At 38.5% G+C, this 15,688-nt stretch overlaps 1 protein-coding gene and 1 long non-coding RNA gene across 5 annotated transcripts in view; one reads left to right on the forward strand and one right to left on the reverse strand.

Annotated features, from left to right (window-relative positions):
* Nucleotides 1-15,688, forward strand: part of LOC121402099 — a 61,123-nt gene that overhangs the window by 779 nt on the left and 44,656 nt on the right. The window contains exons 2-3 of one of the 2 annotated variants that reach the window (XR_005966540.1): nt 8,984-9,039; nt 9,325-9,437. This is a non-coding gene — a long non-coding RNA (uncharacterized LOC121402099). The remainder of the gene's footprint in view (nt 1-8,983; nt 9,040-9,324; nt 9,438-15,688) is intronic. The other variant, XR_005966541.1, reaches the window with a different exon arrangement.
* Nucleotides 1,698-15,688, reverse strand: part of LOC108712262 (hepatitis A virus cellular receptor 1 homolog) — a 36,577-nt gene continuing 22,586 nt past the window's right edge. Inside the window, exons 4-9 of one of the 3 annotated variants that reach the window (XM_041587977.1) lie at nt 15,183-15,350; nt 12,776-12,934; nt 9,698-9,741; nt 9,318-9,411; nt 1,955-1,994; nt 1,698-1,873 (exon numbers count right to left, since the gene is read on the reverse strand). In XM_041587977.1, coding sequence (XP_041443911.1) covers nt 1,855-1,873; nt 1,955-1,994; nt 9,318-9,411; nt 9,698-9,741; nt 12,776-12,934; nt 15,183-15,350 — 524 coding nt within the window. In that variant the 3' untranslated portion in view covers nt 1,698-1,854. Of the gene's footprint in view, nt 1,879-1,954; nt 1,995-9,317; nt 9,412-9,697; nt 9,742-12,775; nt 12,935-15,182; nt 15,351-15,688 lie in introns of all 3 variants that reach the window. The other 2 variants (XM_041587976.1, XM_041587978.1) reach the window with 2 other exon arrangements.

Genomic DNA, 15,688 nt, shown 5'->3' on the forward strand with positions numbered 1-15,688 from the left:
GCACTCGATCCTTACACTTGTTATACAAACTATCTATAGCAGTTAGTGCAGAGTGATAGAGTAACCTGGCTAATGTGATGCATACCTGAGCAGCTCAGTGAATAAATGAATGTGTACATCATTACATATGCGTATACTTTCTACCTGGTGATCTCATGGAATGGCACCACTATAGGGTCAAGGCTATTGCAGCCTGAGTGTATTTGCTGCATAATTGCTCTTACATGCAACCGTTTATTTCTGCAATCCCCTGTGTTGCACTCTCTTCCGTTTAGCCGCAGGGGAGCGCAGGAGTAGACGCAATCAATTATTGTGAATGGCGCTGTACTCACGCAGACGCATGTATGCGCTGAACGCAGGTGAAATGCAACATGCTGCGTTTGGTGCATACATGCGTCTGTGTGAGTACAGCCCCATTCACAATAATTGATTGCATCTACTCCTGCGCTCCCCTGTGGCTGAACGGAAGAAAGCGCAACGCAGGGGAGCGCAGGAAAAAACACACGTGTGTAAGAGCCCTAAGGCTTGAAATTGTTCATGTACCTGGCTGTACAGATTTATTATGCAACATGGAGACTGTAGTAGTAAACTTCTAGGCTTATTGGAGCACACCTGAGCAGCTTATGCTGAATGTAATCCACTAGAGGGGATTTATATTTATATATATATATATATATATTTATGTGTATGTATAGCATCAGAGGCTTGGGAAGTATGTTCTGTTTTTAACTGTTTATTAGAAGTTGCCCTCCTTTAAAGGACAAGTAAATCTTTAAAATAAGTCAATGTAAAAACATTCATTATTTATTTTCTTTTTATTCCAAGATATTAAAGGATAAGTAAACTTTTAAAATAAGTGAATGTCAAATGGATGAGAGTGTTATTCTAAGCCCTTTTGTCATTTACATTCATTATTTATTTTCTTTTAATTCCAAGATATTTAGAGAAACAGGTACTGTTAATATGAATGAATTTTGTTCCAAAAGCACCACCTGCTGGTCAGTTTCTGACCAGTCTGACCAGCAAGTAGTCAAGGAAGTTGTCAGGAGAAAGAAAGAGGCTGATCTGATGTTCTTCTGCTTAGGAAAGATTTGAGAAAGGTTTCTAATTGTTTTCCTAAGCAGAAGAACATCAGAGCAGCCTCTTTCTTTCTCCTGACAACTTCCTTGACTACTTGGTGGTCAGACTGGTTGGAAACTGACCAGCAGGTGGCGCTGTTGGAACAAAATTCATTCATATTAACAGCACATGTATCCCTTAATATCTTGGAATAAAAAGAAAATAAATAATGAATGGAAATGACAAAAGTGCTTAGAATAGCACTCTCATCAATTTTACATTCACTTATTTTAAAGGTTTACTTATTCTTTAATGAAATCATAGACAATGCAAAAGGAAAATTACTTTGTTCTATAAACTTGTGTTTAAAGCAACACACCGGCAGTTCTTTCCACAACTCATAAAAAAAAATATTTTATCCTGACATTGAGCCTCCACTCGTAGAACCTGAAGTAGAACATTGAAGTCATAAGTTGGTAGCTCCTATGAAGCCACAGACCTTTCATCCCACGGCTGCAGCTTTACAAAGAATGAAATAAGTGCATATAATACATCATTTTTATACTGGCATAGTAGTCAAAAAACATATTATTTACAGCAAAATGACACCCAAATTTCAGAAGCCATTTTAAAAACAAAAAAATGTGTCATTCTAAATGGGAAATTACATGTGAAACATCAAATGCAATGAGTTATGGCTTATTATTCTCTTTATCTGTATTTGTTTCAGCTTTGACTTGCCAGTCTGCTTTGTGTAGTTCTGGTTCTCCTGTTTGTGCACCCTCAGCCAGGTAATCAGCGTGCGTAACAAGCTCTAAACTGGGACAATGAGCAGGGTTAATAAGCAAAAAGGAATTCAAATATTGAGCCAGTATTAATGGACAATATGCCTTACCTGGGATTTTGATGGAAAAAATAAGCTCCGCTTCCCTTTCCTAGCAGTGCAGGAGGGGAGAAAATAATATAAGACTGATGAGAACATCATTTTAGAATCTACCATTAGCTCTGCAAAGATCTGCCCGGCTTTGAAAAGATTAAACAACTTCCTTCAACTGTAGGACAGGAGGTCAAGTCAAGCATTAGTAAAGATTAGTATTGATCATTAGTGATGGGCGAATTTCTCCCGATTCGCCGAAACTCAAAAATTTACGCCCACATTAATTTTGACGCCGGTGTTAAAGTCAATGGGCGTCCGAATAGTGTTGACGTGAGCAACTTTTTGGACGCACGTCCAAAGATTTTTGACCACCTGTGAATTTTTGATAGAGTTTCGCGATTGTATTCGCCAGCGGCAAAACACTGAAATTCACCACATATTTGCTCTAGGTGAATTTATTCGCCAATCACTATTGATCATTATACAGTATGGGATACGTTATCTGGAAATCCATTACCCAGACACTTCTAAGTCATGGGAAGGCCATCTCCCATGGACTCCATTTTAATAAAATAATTTTAAAAAACATCAGTTTCTTTTTCTCTTATAATAAAACAGTTTATTATACTTTATTAAGATCTAAATAATCCTTATTGGAGGCAAAACAATCCTCTTGGATTTAATTCATGTTGATAAATGATTTTTTAAAAGATTACGGTATGGGGGTCCAGGTCCCAAGCATTCTAGATAACCGGTTCCATACTTGTATTCATATTTCAATGTAATACCTTGAGGTTCTTTAGTTTTAATTAAAAAAAGCTGGCTATTATATTATTATAATATATAGCTATTATTATATTATAAGTCAATAAAGTATCAATGGTCAATGGTATTAGTCATAAACAGTTGGGTTCTTTACAGTCTAATATTAGTAATAAAATGTCCTCATCTGTGAAACAATTATAATGAAGGCGGAGCCCCTTCTTAAGGGTAAGGGCACATGCTAAGATTCGGGGAGATTTAGTCGCCCATCGACAAATTGCCTCTTCTTCAGGCTCTACTCTCCCCGAAAAGCCATGCGATTTAGCTTCTAGCACTTGGAGCAGTTTGCCTTGGGTGCACTGGAGCTTTGGCCCAACCCTGGTTCTGTTAAATCGGGTTTGGAAAAGTTCAGTGCTGTAAATCTTGGAAGCTGATCTATAGAGAAGGGGATACATTTGATCAAGACCTATCTGATCCCACTGTTTCTTTTTGTTGCTTATGTGTTTCCCTTGCCAGAGTCTCTCGGGTCTATAATCTGTTCTTCCAGATGCTGGGGAGCATTCCTGTAGAGGAAAGAGTGTGGTGTAGGGATGGTTTATCCAAGCACCTGCTTTGGCACCATTTTCTTGAAGCTTAATTTTGGGAATCTGGGTCAAAAAGCATGTTTTTGTTTGAAAACTGTCAGGTCCTGGGTTTCACCTTTATCGGAGATGGTGGAGAGTGGTAGAGTGATTGTCTGGATTGGGACAGATGGCTTTCTGCAGAACATTTGTTTTGGTTTAAAAGGAAGTGGAATTTGAGTATTAGGGAAATTGTAAATCTAGCCAACACATAGTTGTATGGATTGGTACTTGTATTTTTTATTTCTGTATCAAGTCTAAGGGATTGTCCTATGATGAATATGAGGGACTGTATATAAGTTTTGAATGCCCTAACGCTCCCAGTGGAATTCTTTGACAATGCGCGGCTGGGAAAACTTTTTATAAGGGGAGATGTGAGTTATTTGTTTATTGTAAATAGATCATGTCCTTGGGTTTGCGGGGAAGAAGAAACAATGGACTATTTATGTTTTGTCGACGTTACATAGTTACATAGTTACATAGTTAAATTGGGTTGAAAAAAGACAAAGTCCATCAAGTTCAACCCCTCCAAATGAAAACCCATCATCCATACACACACCCCTCCCTACTTTTAATTAAAATTCTATATACCCATACCTATACTAACTATAGAGTTTAGTATCACAATAGCCTTGGATATTATGTCTGTCCAAAAAATCATCCAAGCCATTCTTAAAGGCATTAACTGAATCAGCCATCACAACATCACCCGGCAGTGCATTCCACAACCTCACTGTCCTGACTGTGAAGAACCCCCTACGTTGCTTCAAATGAAAGTTCTTTTCTTCTAGTCTAAAGGGGTGGCCTCTGGTACGGTGATCCACTTTATGGGTAAAAAGGTCCCCTGCCATTTGTCTATAATGTCCTCTAATGTACTTGTAAAGTGTAATCATGTCCCCTCGCAAGCGCCTTTTTTCCAGAGAAAACAACCCCAACCTTGACAGTCTACCCTCATAATTTAAGTCTTCCGTCCCTCTAACCAATTTAGTTGCACGTCTCTGCACTCTCTCCAGCTCATTTATATCCCTCTTAAGGACTGGAGTCCAAAACTGAACTGCATACTCCAGATGAGGCCTCACCAAGGACCTATAAAGAGGCATAATTATGTTTTCATCCCTTGAGTTAATGCCCTTTTTTATGCAAGACAGAACTTTATTTGCTTTAGTAGTCACAGAATGACACTGCCCAGAATTAGACAACGTGTTATCTACAAAGACCCCTAGATCCTTTTCATTTAAGGAAACTCCCAACACACTGCCATTTAGTGTATAACTTGCATTTATATTATTTTTGCCAAAGTGCATAACCTTGCATTTATCAACATTGAACCTCATTTTCCAGTTTGCTGCCCAGTTTTCCAGTTTAGACAGATCACTTTGCATAGTGGCAGCATCCTGCATGGAACCTATAGTTCTGCACAATTTAGTATCATCTGCAAAAATAGAAACAGTACTTTCAATGCCCACCTCCAGGTCATTAATAAACAAGTTGAAAAGCAAGGGACCTAGTACAGAGCCCTGCAGTACTCCACTAACAACACTGGTCCAATTAGAAAATGTTCCATTTACCACCACTCTTTGTAGTCTATCTTTTAGCCAGTTCTCTATCCAGGTACAAATACTATGTTCCAGGCCAACATTCCTTAATTTAACCAGTAACCTTTTGTGTGGCACTGTATCAAATGCTTTAGCAAAGTCTAAGTAAATCACATCCACTGCCATCCCAGAATCGAGGTCTCTACTTACATTCTCGTAAAAAGAAATTAAGTTAGTCTGGCAAGATCTATTACGCATAAAACCATGCTGGCACAAACTCATAGTATTATGATTTGCTATGAAGTCCAGTATCTTATCCTTTATTAACCCTTCGAAAAGCTTTCCTAATACTGACGTCAGACTAACTGGCCTATAGTTTTGAGGCTGAGAACGGGATCCTTTTTTGAATAGAGGCACCACATTAGCAATTCGCCAGTCTCTCGGCACAATGCCAGCTCTCAATGAATCCTGAAAAATTAAGTAAAGAGGTTTGGCAATCACAGAGCTAAGCTCGCTAATTACCCTGGGATGAATACCATCTGGCCCTGGACCTTTGTTAATCTTAACATGTTCAAGTCTCTTTTGAATTTCTTCATGTGTGAACCATGCATCATTAGTTGTATTACTAGAATTGGGAGTGTTAAGAAGGAAACCTTCACTTACTGGTTCTTCATTTGTGTACACAGATGAAAAATACGAGTTCAGAATCTGCGCTTTTATTTTGTTTTCATCAACCAGCTGACCCCCCTCTGATAGTAAGGGTCCCACCCCTTCCTGCTTCATTTTTTTACTATTGACATATTTAAAAAATAATTTTGGATTTTTTTTACTGCTTGCTGCAATATCCTTTTCTATAGCAATTTTAGCTTGCCTTATAGCTTCTTTGCATGATTTATTGGCCTCCTTGTACCTTATAAATGTTTCGGCTGTACCAGCTAACTTGAAAGCCTTAAAAGCACGTCTTTTCTTACCCACCTCAACACCAACGCTTCTATTGAACCAAAAAGGTTTTGCTTTGCAACGACGTTCCTTGCTTACAAGTGGAATATACTGACAAGTATATTTATTAAGCAGCATTTTAAAGACTTCCCATTTTTGTTCTGTGTTTAACCCTGTGAAAAGCATTTCCCACTTAATATGTTGCAGAGATGCCCTTATACTGTCAAAGTTTGCACGTCTGAAATTTAGTGTTTTAGTTACTCCCTTATAGAATTGCTTCTGCAACAGAATCTCAAAGGAGACCATGTTATGATCACTATTCCCTAAATGCTCACCCACACAAATGTTAGAGATGAGTTCAGTATTGTTAGTTATTACAAGGTCCAAAAGAGAGTTATTCCTAGTAGGTTCTTGAACGAGCTGGAATAAAAAGTTGTCATTCAGCATATTTACAAACCTACTAGCTTTTTCTGTCTTAGCAACCCCATTACCCCAGTCAATGTCTGGATAATTGAAGTCACCCATAGCAACAACTTGACCCAGCTGTGAAGCCGCTTGTATCTGCAAGAGTAGCTGGGCTTCATACTCGACACTTATACGAGGTGGTTTATAGCATACACCAATGATAATTCTTTTTGATACCTTTTGCCCAGTCGAAATCTCTACCCAGAGTGATTCTACACCCTCACCAGTGCCAGCTATTTTTATTTCTTTAGCGCATGGCTTTAATTCAGGCTTTACATACAAACCCACTCCTCCACCCTTTTTAATCCCTCTGTCCCTCCTAAAAAGGGTGTAACCATTTAAATTCACAATCCAGTCACATGTTTCATCCCACCAGGTCTCAGTGATACCAATTATATCATAATTTTTAGAGCATGCAATTAATTCTAGGTCTCCCATTTTACCTGACAAACTCCGTGCATTTGCCAGCATACAGCGGAGGTTATTACTTTTACTTTTGAAATGTGCATTACTTGGTAAAGAATTATACGTTAAGTTAGTATTATTCTGTTTTCCTTGTAACAGAGGGACCTCCTTAGCTGGTAAACTGTATGCCCCCCTCACTCCTCCCCCATGACCCCTTACTAACCCCACTGCCCCGTCTACACTAGCTTCCCCATAATCCTTTCTCTCACCCACCCCCCCCTTGCCTAGTTTAAACACTCCTCCAACCTCTTAGCCATTCTTTCCCCTAGCACCGCGGACCCCCTTCCATTGAGGTGCAAACCGTCACGGCTGTATAAGTTGTACCCCAACGAAAAGTCAGCCCAGTGCTCTAGGAACCCAAACCCTTCCTTCCTGCACCAAGACTTTAGCCACGCATTAAGCTCCCTAAGCTCCCGCTGTTTTCCTAAACTTGCACGTGGCACAGGCAAAATTTCAGAAAAGATTACATTGGAAGACCTTTCCTTGATCTTAGAGCCTAGATCCCTGAAATCATTCTTTAAGGTCTTCCATCTACCATTTATTTTGTCATTAGTACCGATATGCACTAAGACAGCTGGGTCGTGCCCAGCCCCACCCAATAATTTGTCTATCCGATCAACCACATGCCGAACCCTGGCACCAGGTAGACAGCAAACTGTTCGGTTGTAGCGATCCGGACGACAAATTACCCTATCCACTTTCCTAATAATTGAGTCCCCTACAACCACAATCTGCTTAGGCCTGACTCTACTCTCCCCCCCACCACTACTAGAGAAACTGGTCTCCCGGCTGTTAGAGAGATCAGCCCCATCTAGAATTGCCAATCCAGAGTTCATACTCCCATCATCTTCACACAATCTGGCAAATTTGTTGCGATGTATAATCTCCGGATCAGCCTCCATTTTCCTTTTGCCCACCTTAGATTTTCTAACTGTCACCCAGCTAGCTGCCTCAACATCCTGCTGCTGTTCTGTTCCCCCCAAACTATCTGACCCCGCTCAGTGAGCAAAAGACTCCTTTCAAGATTGTCAATCGACCGCAGTGTTGCAATTTGTTGCTCTAGTGCTCTAACTTGAGCCTCCAAAGTGGCAATTTGCTCACAACCACCACAGAGGTAAGCATTTTGGATCTCTTGTTCCAAATCTGCATACATATGGCAGACTGTGCACTGAGTCAGACCTTCAATCTTGCTAGCACTCATTATCCCAGTTACAGATCAAAACAGGAAAAAATATAAATAAATATATAAAATAAAAATGAGGGTTTAGAACAAAACTTTTGACCTAGTTTGAACCTCCTTTAGTTTTCAACTCCGGTGTTTGTAACTCCACTTACAGAACTCCGGTGTTTGTAACTCCACTTACAGAACTCCGGTGTTTGTAACTCCACTTACAGAACTCCGGTGTTTGTAACTCCACTTACAGAACTCCGGTGTTTGTAACTCCACTTACAGAACTCCGGTGTTTGTAACTCCACTTACAGAACCCCCACTTAACGAGCAAACACTTAAGAGAAGCTAACACTAGAGCAAGCTCCACTGGAGTCCCAGGGGTTCTATTTATACAGTCTGTTCAGGTGCAACTAATCAAACCCCACCCCCTCAAACGGAGGGAAAACTGCAAAGTAAAGCAGGTTGTGACAAACTTGCTGTAAGCACACTAGCACACCAAACTTTGCTGTTTAGCACCCAAGACAGAAAAAAAAAACCTTTTAAAAAAAAAATTAAACCACAGTAGTTAAATATAAACCTTAATATAAAAAAGCAGTTAAGAAATACTTATCCTTTTCAGATGATTTGTTTGCTTTAAGTTGCTTTAAACCTGTCAGCAGCCTGATTCAAACAGACTCACTGGAGTGCCAGGGGTTCTATTTATACAGACGTTGGGCATTGATAGGTTCTGCAGAGGTTCTGATGAAGAATAGGCTTATGGTATAGCAAGTAGGATGCATCCGATTGAGAAAGAGACCCTTTTTTATTATAATTTCAGTCGGTAGGTATTATTTGTGGATGGTTTTATAAGATTTAAAGAACTTGGTATTAATAAAGGGAATATGATGTTGTGGAGGGGGTTGATTTTGCATGGGTCAATTCTTTCGATGTCCTCTAATTTGCTTTATATTATAATTGTTCATTGATAAGGTGATTGTTGCCTTGAAATTTTGGAAGTTTTCTGCTTTTGTTTTTATTTTAATAAAGTAAAAATTCCTATCAATTTATATATGTAAATGTATTATTCTAAATCTATCTATCCAACGCCTAGGGTTTCAGTAAAACGAAGAAGAGACTGGTGCTCCACGTTCTGTTGTTTGTGAAGAGGTAAGAGAATCAAGATATTTCTTCTGTTCTTATCAGGTTTCGAAGTACGCACCAGTAAGGGTAAGAAACACATCAGTTTTTCATTTATCTATTCATCTGTTGATCGTTTTATCTGCCCTTCGATCACTGAGTATCTACTTATATATCTATATATCAACCTGTTCACCTATTTGTTTGTGTTTTTCTATCATTCCCTTGATGTTTACCTTATTAAAATAGTTCCATTTTGTACAATAATCATCTCCTTAGCCATTTCTATATTGACTTAAGTCACTCACCTCTCAGTTTCAACACCAGGAGTGTGACCATAGTTATGAGTATGACTGAGACACTGATAACGGTGATGAGAACATACAGAGGAATTCCTGCTTTCTGGAACAGAGGAAAGGAAAATGAAGGTATATGTACTCACATCGCTTGAATGTAAGCTGATCAAGTTAGTTCAAAATAGGCCCATTCCACATTTCCACTGCTTTGAGCCATGGAGTCAGTTGGGTTTCTTCAAGGGAGACCTTCAGTGCGGTATAGTTAACAAACAACCCAAAGAATGTTCTTCTGTGTGTATGTCAATCTTTATATATTTTGGAGATGAGATGAGAAAGCAAAGTAGCCTATGGGAGTGTTTTAGTGACAACATATGGAATGCAGAACATCTTACCTGTGTCTCAACTATGGTGACGTTCCCGGAAAATGGCGAGGATCCTTCAAATCAAACAAATCAAAAGAATAAATGGACAGTTAGTACTGAAGCTATTAATCTAAAAATCTAAAATTAATATTTATCTAAAAAAAATAACATTATTAATATTAATCTAAAATGGAACATTCCTGTAGAAGTCTTTTTTATAACATAATTTAGAACATAATTTATATTTTGACTATAAGATCTACCTATAAATTAAGTTCTGACGTAAAACAAAAGCCTCTTATTTGAATATATACTAGAATTAAGGAAACTGTTTTTGAAAAGCATTTGTATCAAAGGAAGGAGAAAATATGGTTTGGAATAAATAAAACCCCACAAAACGCAGGACTTTTATATCTGTGTAGAAATTAGAGGAAGACTACTGAGCCATATTCTTGTGACTTGACTTGATTGATTTATTTTAAAGGGATCCTGTCATCAGAAAACATGTTTTTTTTCAAAAGGCATCAGTTAATAGTGCTATTCCGGCAGAATTCTGCACTGAAATCCATTTCTCAAAAGAGCAAACAGATTTTTTTATATTCAATTTTGAAATCTGACATGGGGCTAGACATTTTGTCAATATCCCAGCTGCCCCTGGTCATGTGACCTGTGCCTGCACTTTAGGAGAGAAATGCTTTCTGGCAGGCTGCTGTTTTTCCTTCTCAATGTAACTGAATGTGTCTCAGTGGGACATGGGTTTTTACTATTGAGTGTTGTTCTTAGATCTACCAGGCAGCTGTTATCTTGTGTTAGGGAGCTGCTATCTGGTTACCTTCCCATTGTTCCTTTGTTTGGCTGCTGGGGGGGGGGGAGGAAGGGGGTGATATCACTCCAACTTGCAGTACAGCAGTAAAGAATGATTGAAGTTTATCAGAGCACAAGTCACATGACTTGGGACAGCTGGGAAATTGACAAAATGTCTAGCCCCATGTCAGAATTCAAAATTGAATATAAAAAAATCTGTTTGCTCTTTTGAGAAATGGATTTCAGTGCAGAATTCTACTGGAGCAGCACTATTAACTGATTCATTTTGAAAAAATGTTTTTTTTTCCCATGACAGTATCCCTTTAAGTGTAAACATCTATAACTGACAAATCCAATGTACATTGTTGGGTAAAATTTGAAGTTTTGAAATATAATATATTTCTACTTTATAAAGATAATGCACTGGTTTGCAATAGTAAGAATAAGCTCACCAATATTTTCATTGTCTTTGAATACCCACTATAGGAATGAGAAAGAATGATGCGTGAATTTGTCCCAAAAATTTGAAAAATGCATCGCAGTTAATGCATGGCCTTTTTTGTGCAAAATACATTGGAATCAATGGGCGAAACTATATTTTTTTTTCACACAAAATACATTGAACTATTGGGTGCCGTTGGATTTCCACTGCAAAAAGTTTGGCAAGCAAAATGTTGCCGTGGCTTCATGAAAAAACAAATGCAGATGGTAAAACCTGCAATTTTGCCCAGTATCCATGCCTAATGAAACATTTTGCTCGTCACTGATTGGAAACTAAGAAGCAGATTTATCAAGGGTTCGAATTTAGAGTTTTTTAAACTCTCATAAACTCCCATGAACCCGAAATTCAACCAAAACTCGACCAACTACAATTTATGAAAACATTTTAATTTTTCAAACTCATGTGAGTGGATCGACCTGCAAAGTCGAATCAAATTAGAATCGAATCTTGATTTTCAGGAATCAAAATTTTCTCCAAAAAAACTTTGATTTTCACGAGGGATGCAAACAACTCCAAATTGATCCCAGGACGTCTCCCATAGGCTAAAACAACAATTCAGCAGGTTTAAGGTGGTGAATAGTCGAATTTGAGTTCTTGAAGGGCCAGTACATGAAAAATATCGAAAATCAAATTCACATTTTTTGAAAAACTTGAATCAAATTTTCCCTAGTCGAATTTCACTAAAAAAAACCCCAAAAAATCTAAATTTCAAAATTCGAATTTAAAATTCAAATTTTCACTTTGATCCTTGATAAATATGCCCCTAAGTGTGACATGTGCTAATACCCTAGCACTTTTGTTCATAAATGAGCCCATCTGTGTCCTACCCTAAAACAAGCACTAGTCAGTGGCATAGAGGAAGCAGCTTGGTGGGGTCCTGGTCTGCTCTCTCTACAAGCGGAGTCAGTGTCACCCGTAACCCTCAAGTTTGGGGCTCAGAAAAAATAATTGCAGGCCTGGCAAGTTATGCCACTGGCACTAGTGGTTTTATGATTTAATACACATCCGTATGTATGTAAGTATAAATTTTATATTATATGATGTGAGTTGAGTGTACACAACTCATTGGCATGAGCCATTTTCAAATGAAAAGAAAACAATATACTGGCAATTCTCAGTAAAAGATTCTTAACTATCCTTTTCCATATTGATAAAATATGAGTCCATTAAAATGCACCACAGCATCTAATTACAGTATCGGGCAGATCATACATCCAGCCCTGTGTTATTAAGGCGAGTCTCAGGCTCCGTCTCATCCACCAGTTTAAGTTAGATTAATCCATTTTCAGATGAAATATTGATAGGAATTGTCACAAGTAGAAAATGCATCATTATATCCCAATTTCCTTTATAGCTGTTCTTGTATACACTGCTAATGTGTGCTAATATAGCATTATAAAGCCATCTGTGATAGATCAGACTGAAACCCGTTATGTGCTGATAGGGTCATTAAGAGATAATGAACTCAGTAGGGCTTGCACTCTACAGAAACAAGTCCTCATAGAGTGGAAGAACTTTCCATATAGAGAATTGCTTGGCCAAGGAAGGGACACTGCTACTGTACTGAGTTTACACCAAGTGTTAGTTAAGTACAAAGTAATAAGTAATTGTATGACAAGTGGCTCTTCAAGCCTCACAGTGGCACTTGACTTGATTAAGAATATTATTCATTTGAGGCGCCGGATTCTGTGTTATAACGATGAGTGCACCACACCTATAATGCACATACATATACTCCTTATTCACATACAATACACAAGTTTACCATAAGCCGGATGGATCCAGTAGATAGATGATAGTACCTGGTTGTGAGTTGTCCAGGGGTCCCTGCTCTGGGTGTATCTCATCTACCTGTGTTGTTGCAGAGGGAGAGGATGATGATGATTCTGTTGTAGGGATGGGATTGACTTGTGTAGTTTCTCTTGGACTTCTGTTCTCATTTCCAAATGAGGTGGTAAATTCTGTATAATTAAGAATAATACACAGATCACAATGGATGACACAGCTTGAGTTTTACACCGTAGATGCTTTACAAACATAAACCCTGAAAAAGCAAATATGAATTTAAGAGCCATACTGCAGCCCTCTGATAAGGTTTTCTAGATTTTCTAGAAGTATTTTTTTTGAATATATGATCTATATAAATGAATGGGACTATACATTTGTTTTCCAACATGCAGGACTAGACTTTAGATTTAGATTTTAAATCAGGCTGCATGATTGCACATAGGTTAGCCGTTTGTGGGTCTTGGACTGGATTCCAGAGCAAGTGGTGATCATGTTCTACATTTTCTTGCATGGCTTTTGTCCCACAATCCAAAAAATACCCGGCAGGTTGATTGGAGAGTATCGTTATACAATTCTGCTGCTGTAGGGATTAGTGATGGGCGAATTTATTCGCCAGGCGCGAATTCACATCGAAGTTGTGCGATTCGCTGTCGGTGAATAAATTCACAAAACGCCACGAAGATTCGCCGGCGTAAAAAAAAATGTCGCCGGCGACGAAGAGATGGACGCCGGCATCAAAAATGCAGTTTCGTGAATTTTTCGCCTTTCGCGAATTTCGCTGGAAATTTATAAGTTTACAACAGAGATGGACAGCTGAGGTTTTTGGGCACTGGAAGATAATGTAGTGTATGTGTTTCATTATATGGTATATAATAATTCAAATACATTCTTCTTCCCCTCTGCATCATTTGCCAATATGGGGGGTGGAAGGGCCGTCCACACTGCAATTGGTCTGCATACTGAGACTAATTGTAGCTACTACAGATATCTTCTACTACTAGATTTTACATGAGCAGAAACTTGACCTTGCTGGCCAGATCCTTTTAAGGATAAGTAAACCTAGAAAATAAGTGAACGTAAAATTGATGAGAGTGCTATTCCAAGCACTTTTGTCATTTGCATTCATTATTTATTTTCTTTTTATTCCAAGATATTAAGGGATACATGTGCTGTTAATATGAATGAATTTTGTTCCAACAGCGCCACCTGCTGGTCAGTTTCTGACCAGTCTGACCACCAAGTAGTCAAGGAAGTTGTCAGTAGAGAGGCTGCTCTGATGTTCTTCTGCTTAGGAAAACAATTAGAAACCTTTCTCAAATCTTTCCTAAGCAGAAGAACATCAGAGCAGCCTCTTTCTTTCGTTAAATCGATCGCTGAAATCCTTTGAATCGAACGATTTTACTTCAACCGCAGGTACCCAAATTCGCTGAAAAAAACTTCAACTTCGATAGTCGAAGTATTTCAATTCGATGGTCAAATTTCAAAGTATTTTTAACTTCGAAATTCGACCCTTGATAAATCTGCCCCTTTTTTTTTTAAAGTTTACTTATCCTTTAAAGGGTTTGTTTACCATAAAATGTATTAATTATATTATAAAACATATTCAAAGATAATTTGCAGTGGGTCATCATTTTGTTTTTCAATTACTCCGTTTTTTGTTCTACTGTTGCCTAGTTTGTATTATCAGTGGAGTGGCCGTCTGGTTACTAGGCTGTCACTTCAAAGTCAGATTGAAAATGATAGAAACGTAAGGAATAAGTGACATCCGTAATTAACCTTACAGAGGCACAGGGGTTTTACCATTTCCATTTCTGGAAAGAGACAGAATAGGAAGGAAAATAAGAAGACATTAAAAATAAAGACCAGTCAAAAAGTGGCTAAGAAAAAGACAATCTATAATATGCTAGGTTAATTTAAAGGAGAAGGAAAGGATTAAATTAAGTAAGCTTTATCAGAAAGGTCTATATAAATATACCAGTAAACCCTCAAAGTAATGCTGCTCTGAGTCCTGTGTCAAAAGAAACACCATATTTATTTCCTTCTATTGTGTACTCATGGGCTTCTGTATCAGACTTCCTGTTTTCAGCTTAAACTTCCAGGGCTAGGGCTTGAGCATGCTCAGTTTGTTCCTCTCCTCCTTCATCCTCCCCTCCCTGCTGTAATCTGAGCCCAGAGCTATGAGTGAGCAGAGAGAGACTCGGGCAGAAAGCGATGTCACACCATGATAATATGGCAGCTGCTATCCTAAACAAACAGAGAGATTCTAGAGCTGTTTACTCAGGTATGGTAAAGAATTTTGCAGAATAAATATAGGGTTGTAGCTTGCATTATTGTAGCTAATCTTTTGGCAATAAACTGCTTCGGTAGCTTTCCTTCTCCTTTAAAGGTGAACTTCCCCTTTAACCCTGTTTATAATTGTACCTGTGGTCGGCAAATGACTCTCTTCTGGAATGTAAGTTGGAGCCTCTGTGCTAAACTCTCCATAAGTCTTGGTGCTCATCTCATTGGCAGTTTTTGGCTCAGTGGACTGTGTAGGTAGAGTGGCCTCATTACAATGTGGAACCCAGGTAGGGGAGGAGGGAGGAGACTCTTAAAAAAAGAAATACATGTGAAAGATAAATGATACCAAATAACAAGAAAAATAAGCAGAGATGGGCGAATTTCTCCCATTTTGCTTCAATGAAAAATTTGCGAATTTCCCGCAAAATTCGTGAAAAGGCGAAAAATTAGCAAAAAAAATAGTGAAAATCGAAATTGCCCAGTTTTGGATGTGCCTCCGAAAAGTGTTTCGCATCAGTTTTGACGCTTGAATTAAAGTCAATAGTGCGGATGCACGAAGATTTTGACGTGAGCGACTCTTCAGATGCGTCCAAAATTTTTTGATGCAGGAGAATTTTCGCCGGTGAATTTTCGCTGGACATTTGTGA

Source organism: Xenopus laevis, chromosome 3S, assembly GCF_017654675.1.
Source record: "Xenopus laevis strain J_2021 chromosome 3S, Xenopus_laevis_v10.1, whole genome shotgun sequence".
Classification (NCBI taxonomy): domain Eukaryota; kingdom Metazoa; phylum Chordata; class Amphibia; order Anura; family Pipidae; genus Xenopus; species Xenopus laevis.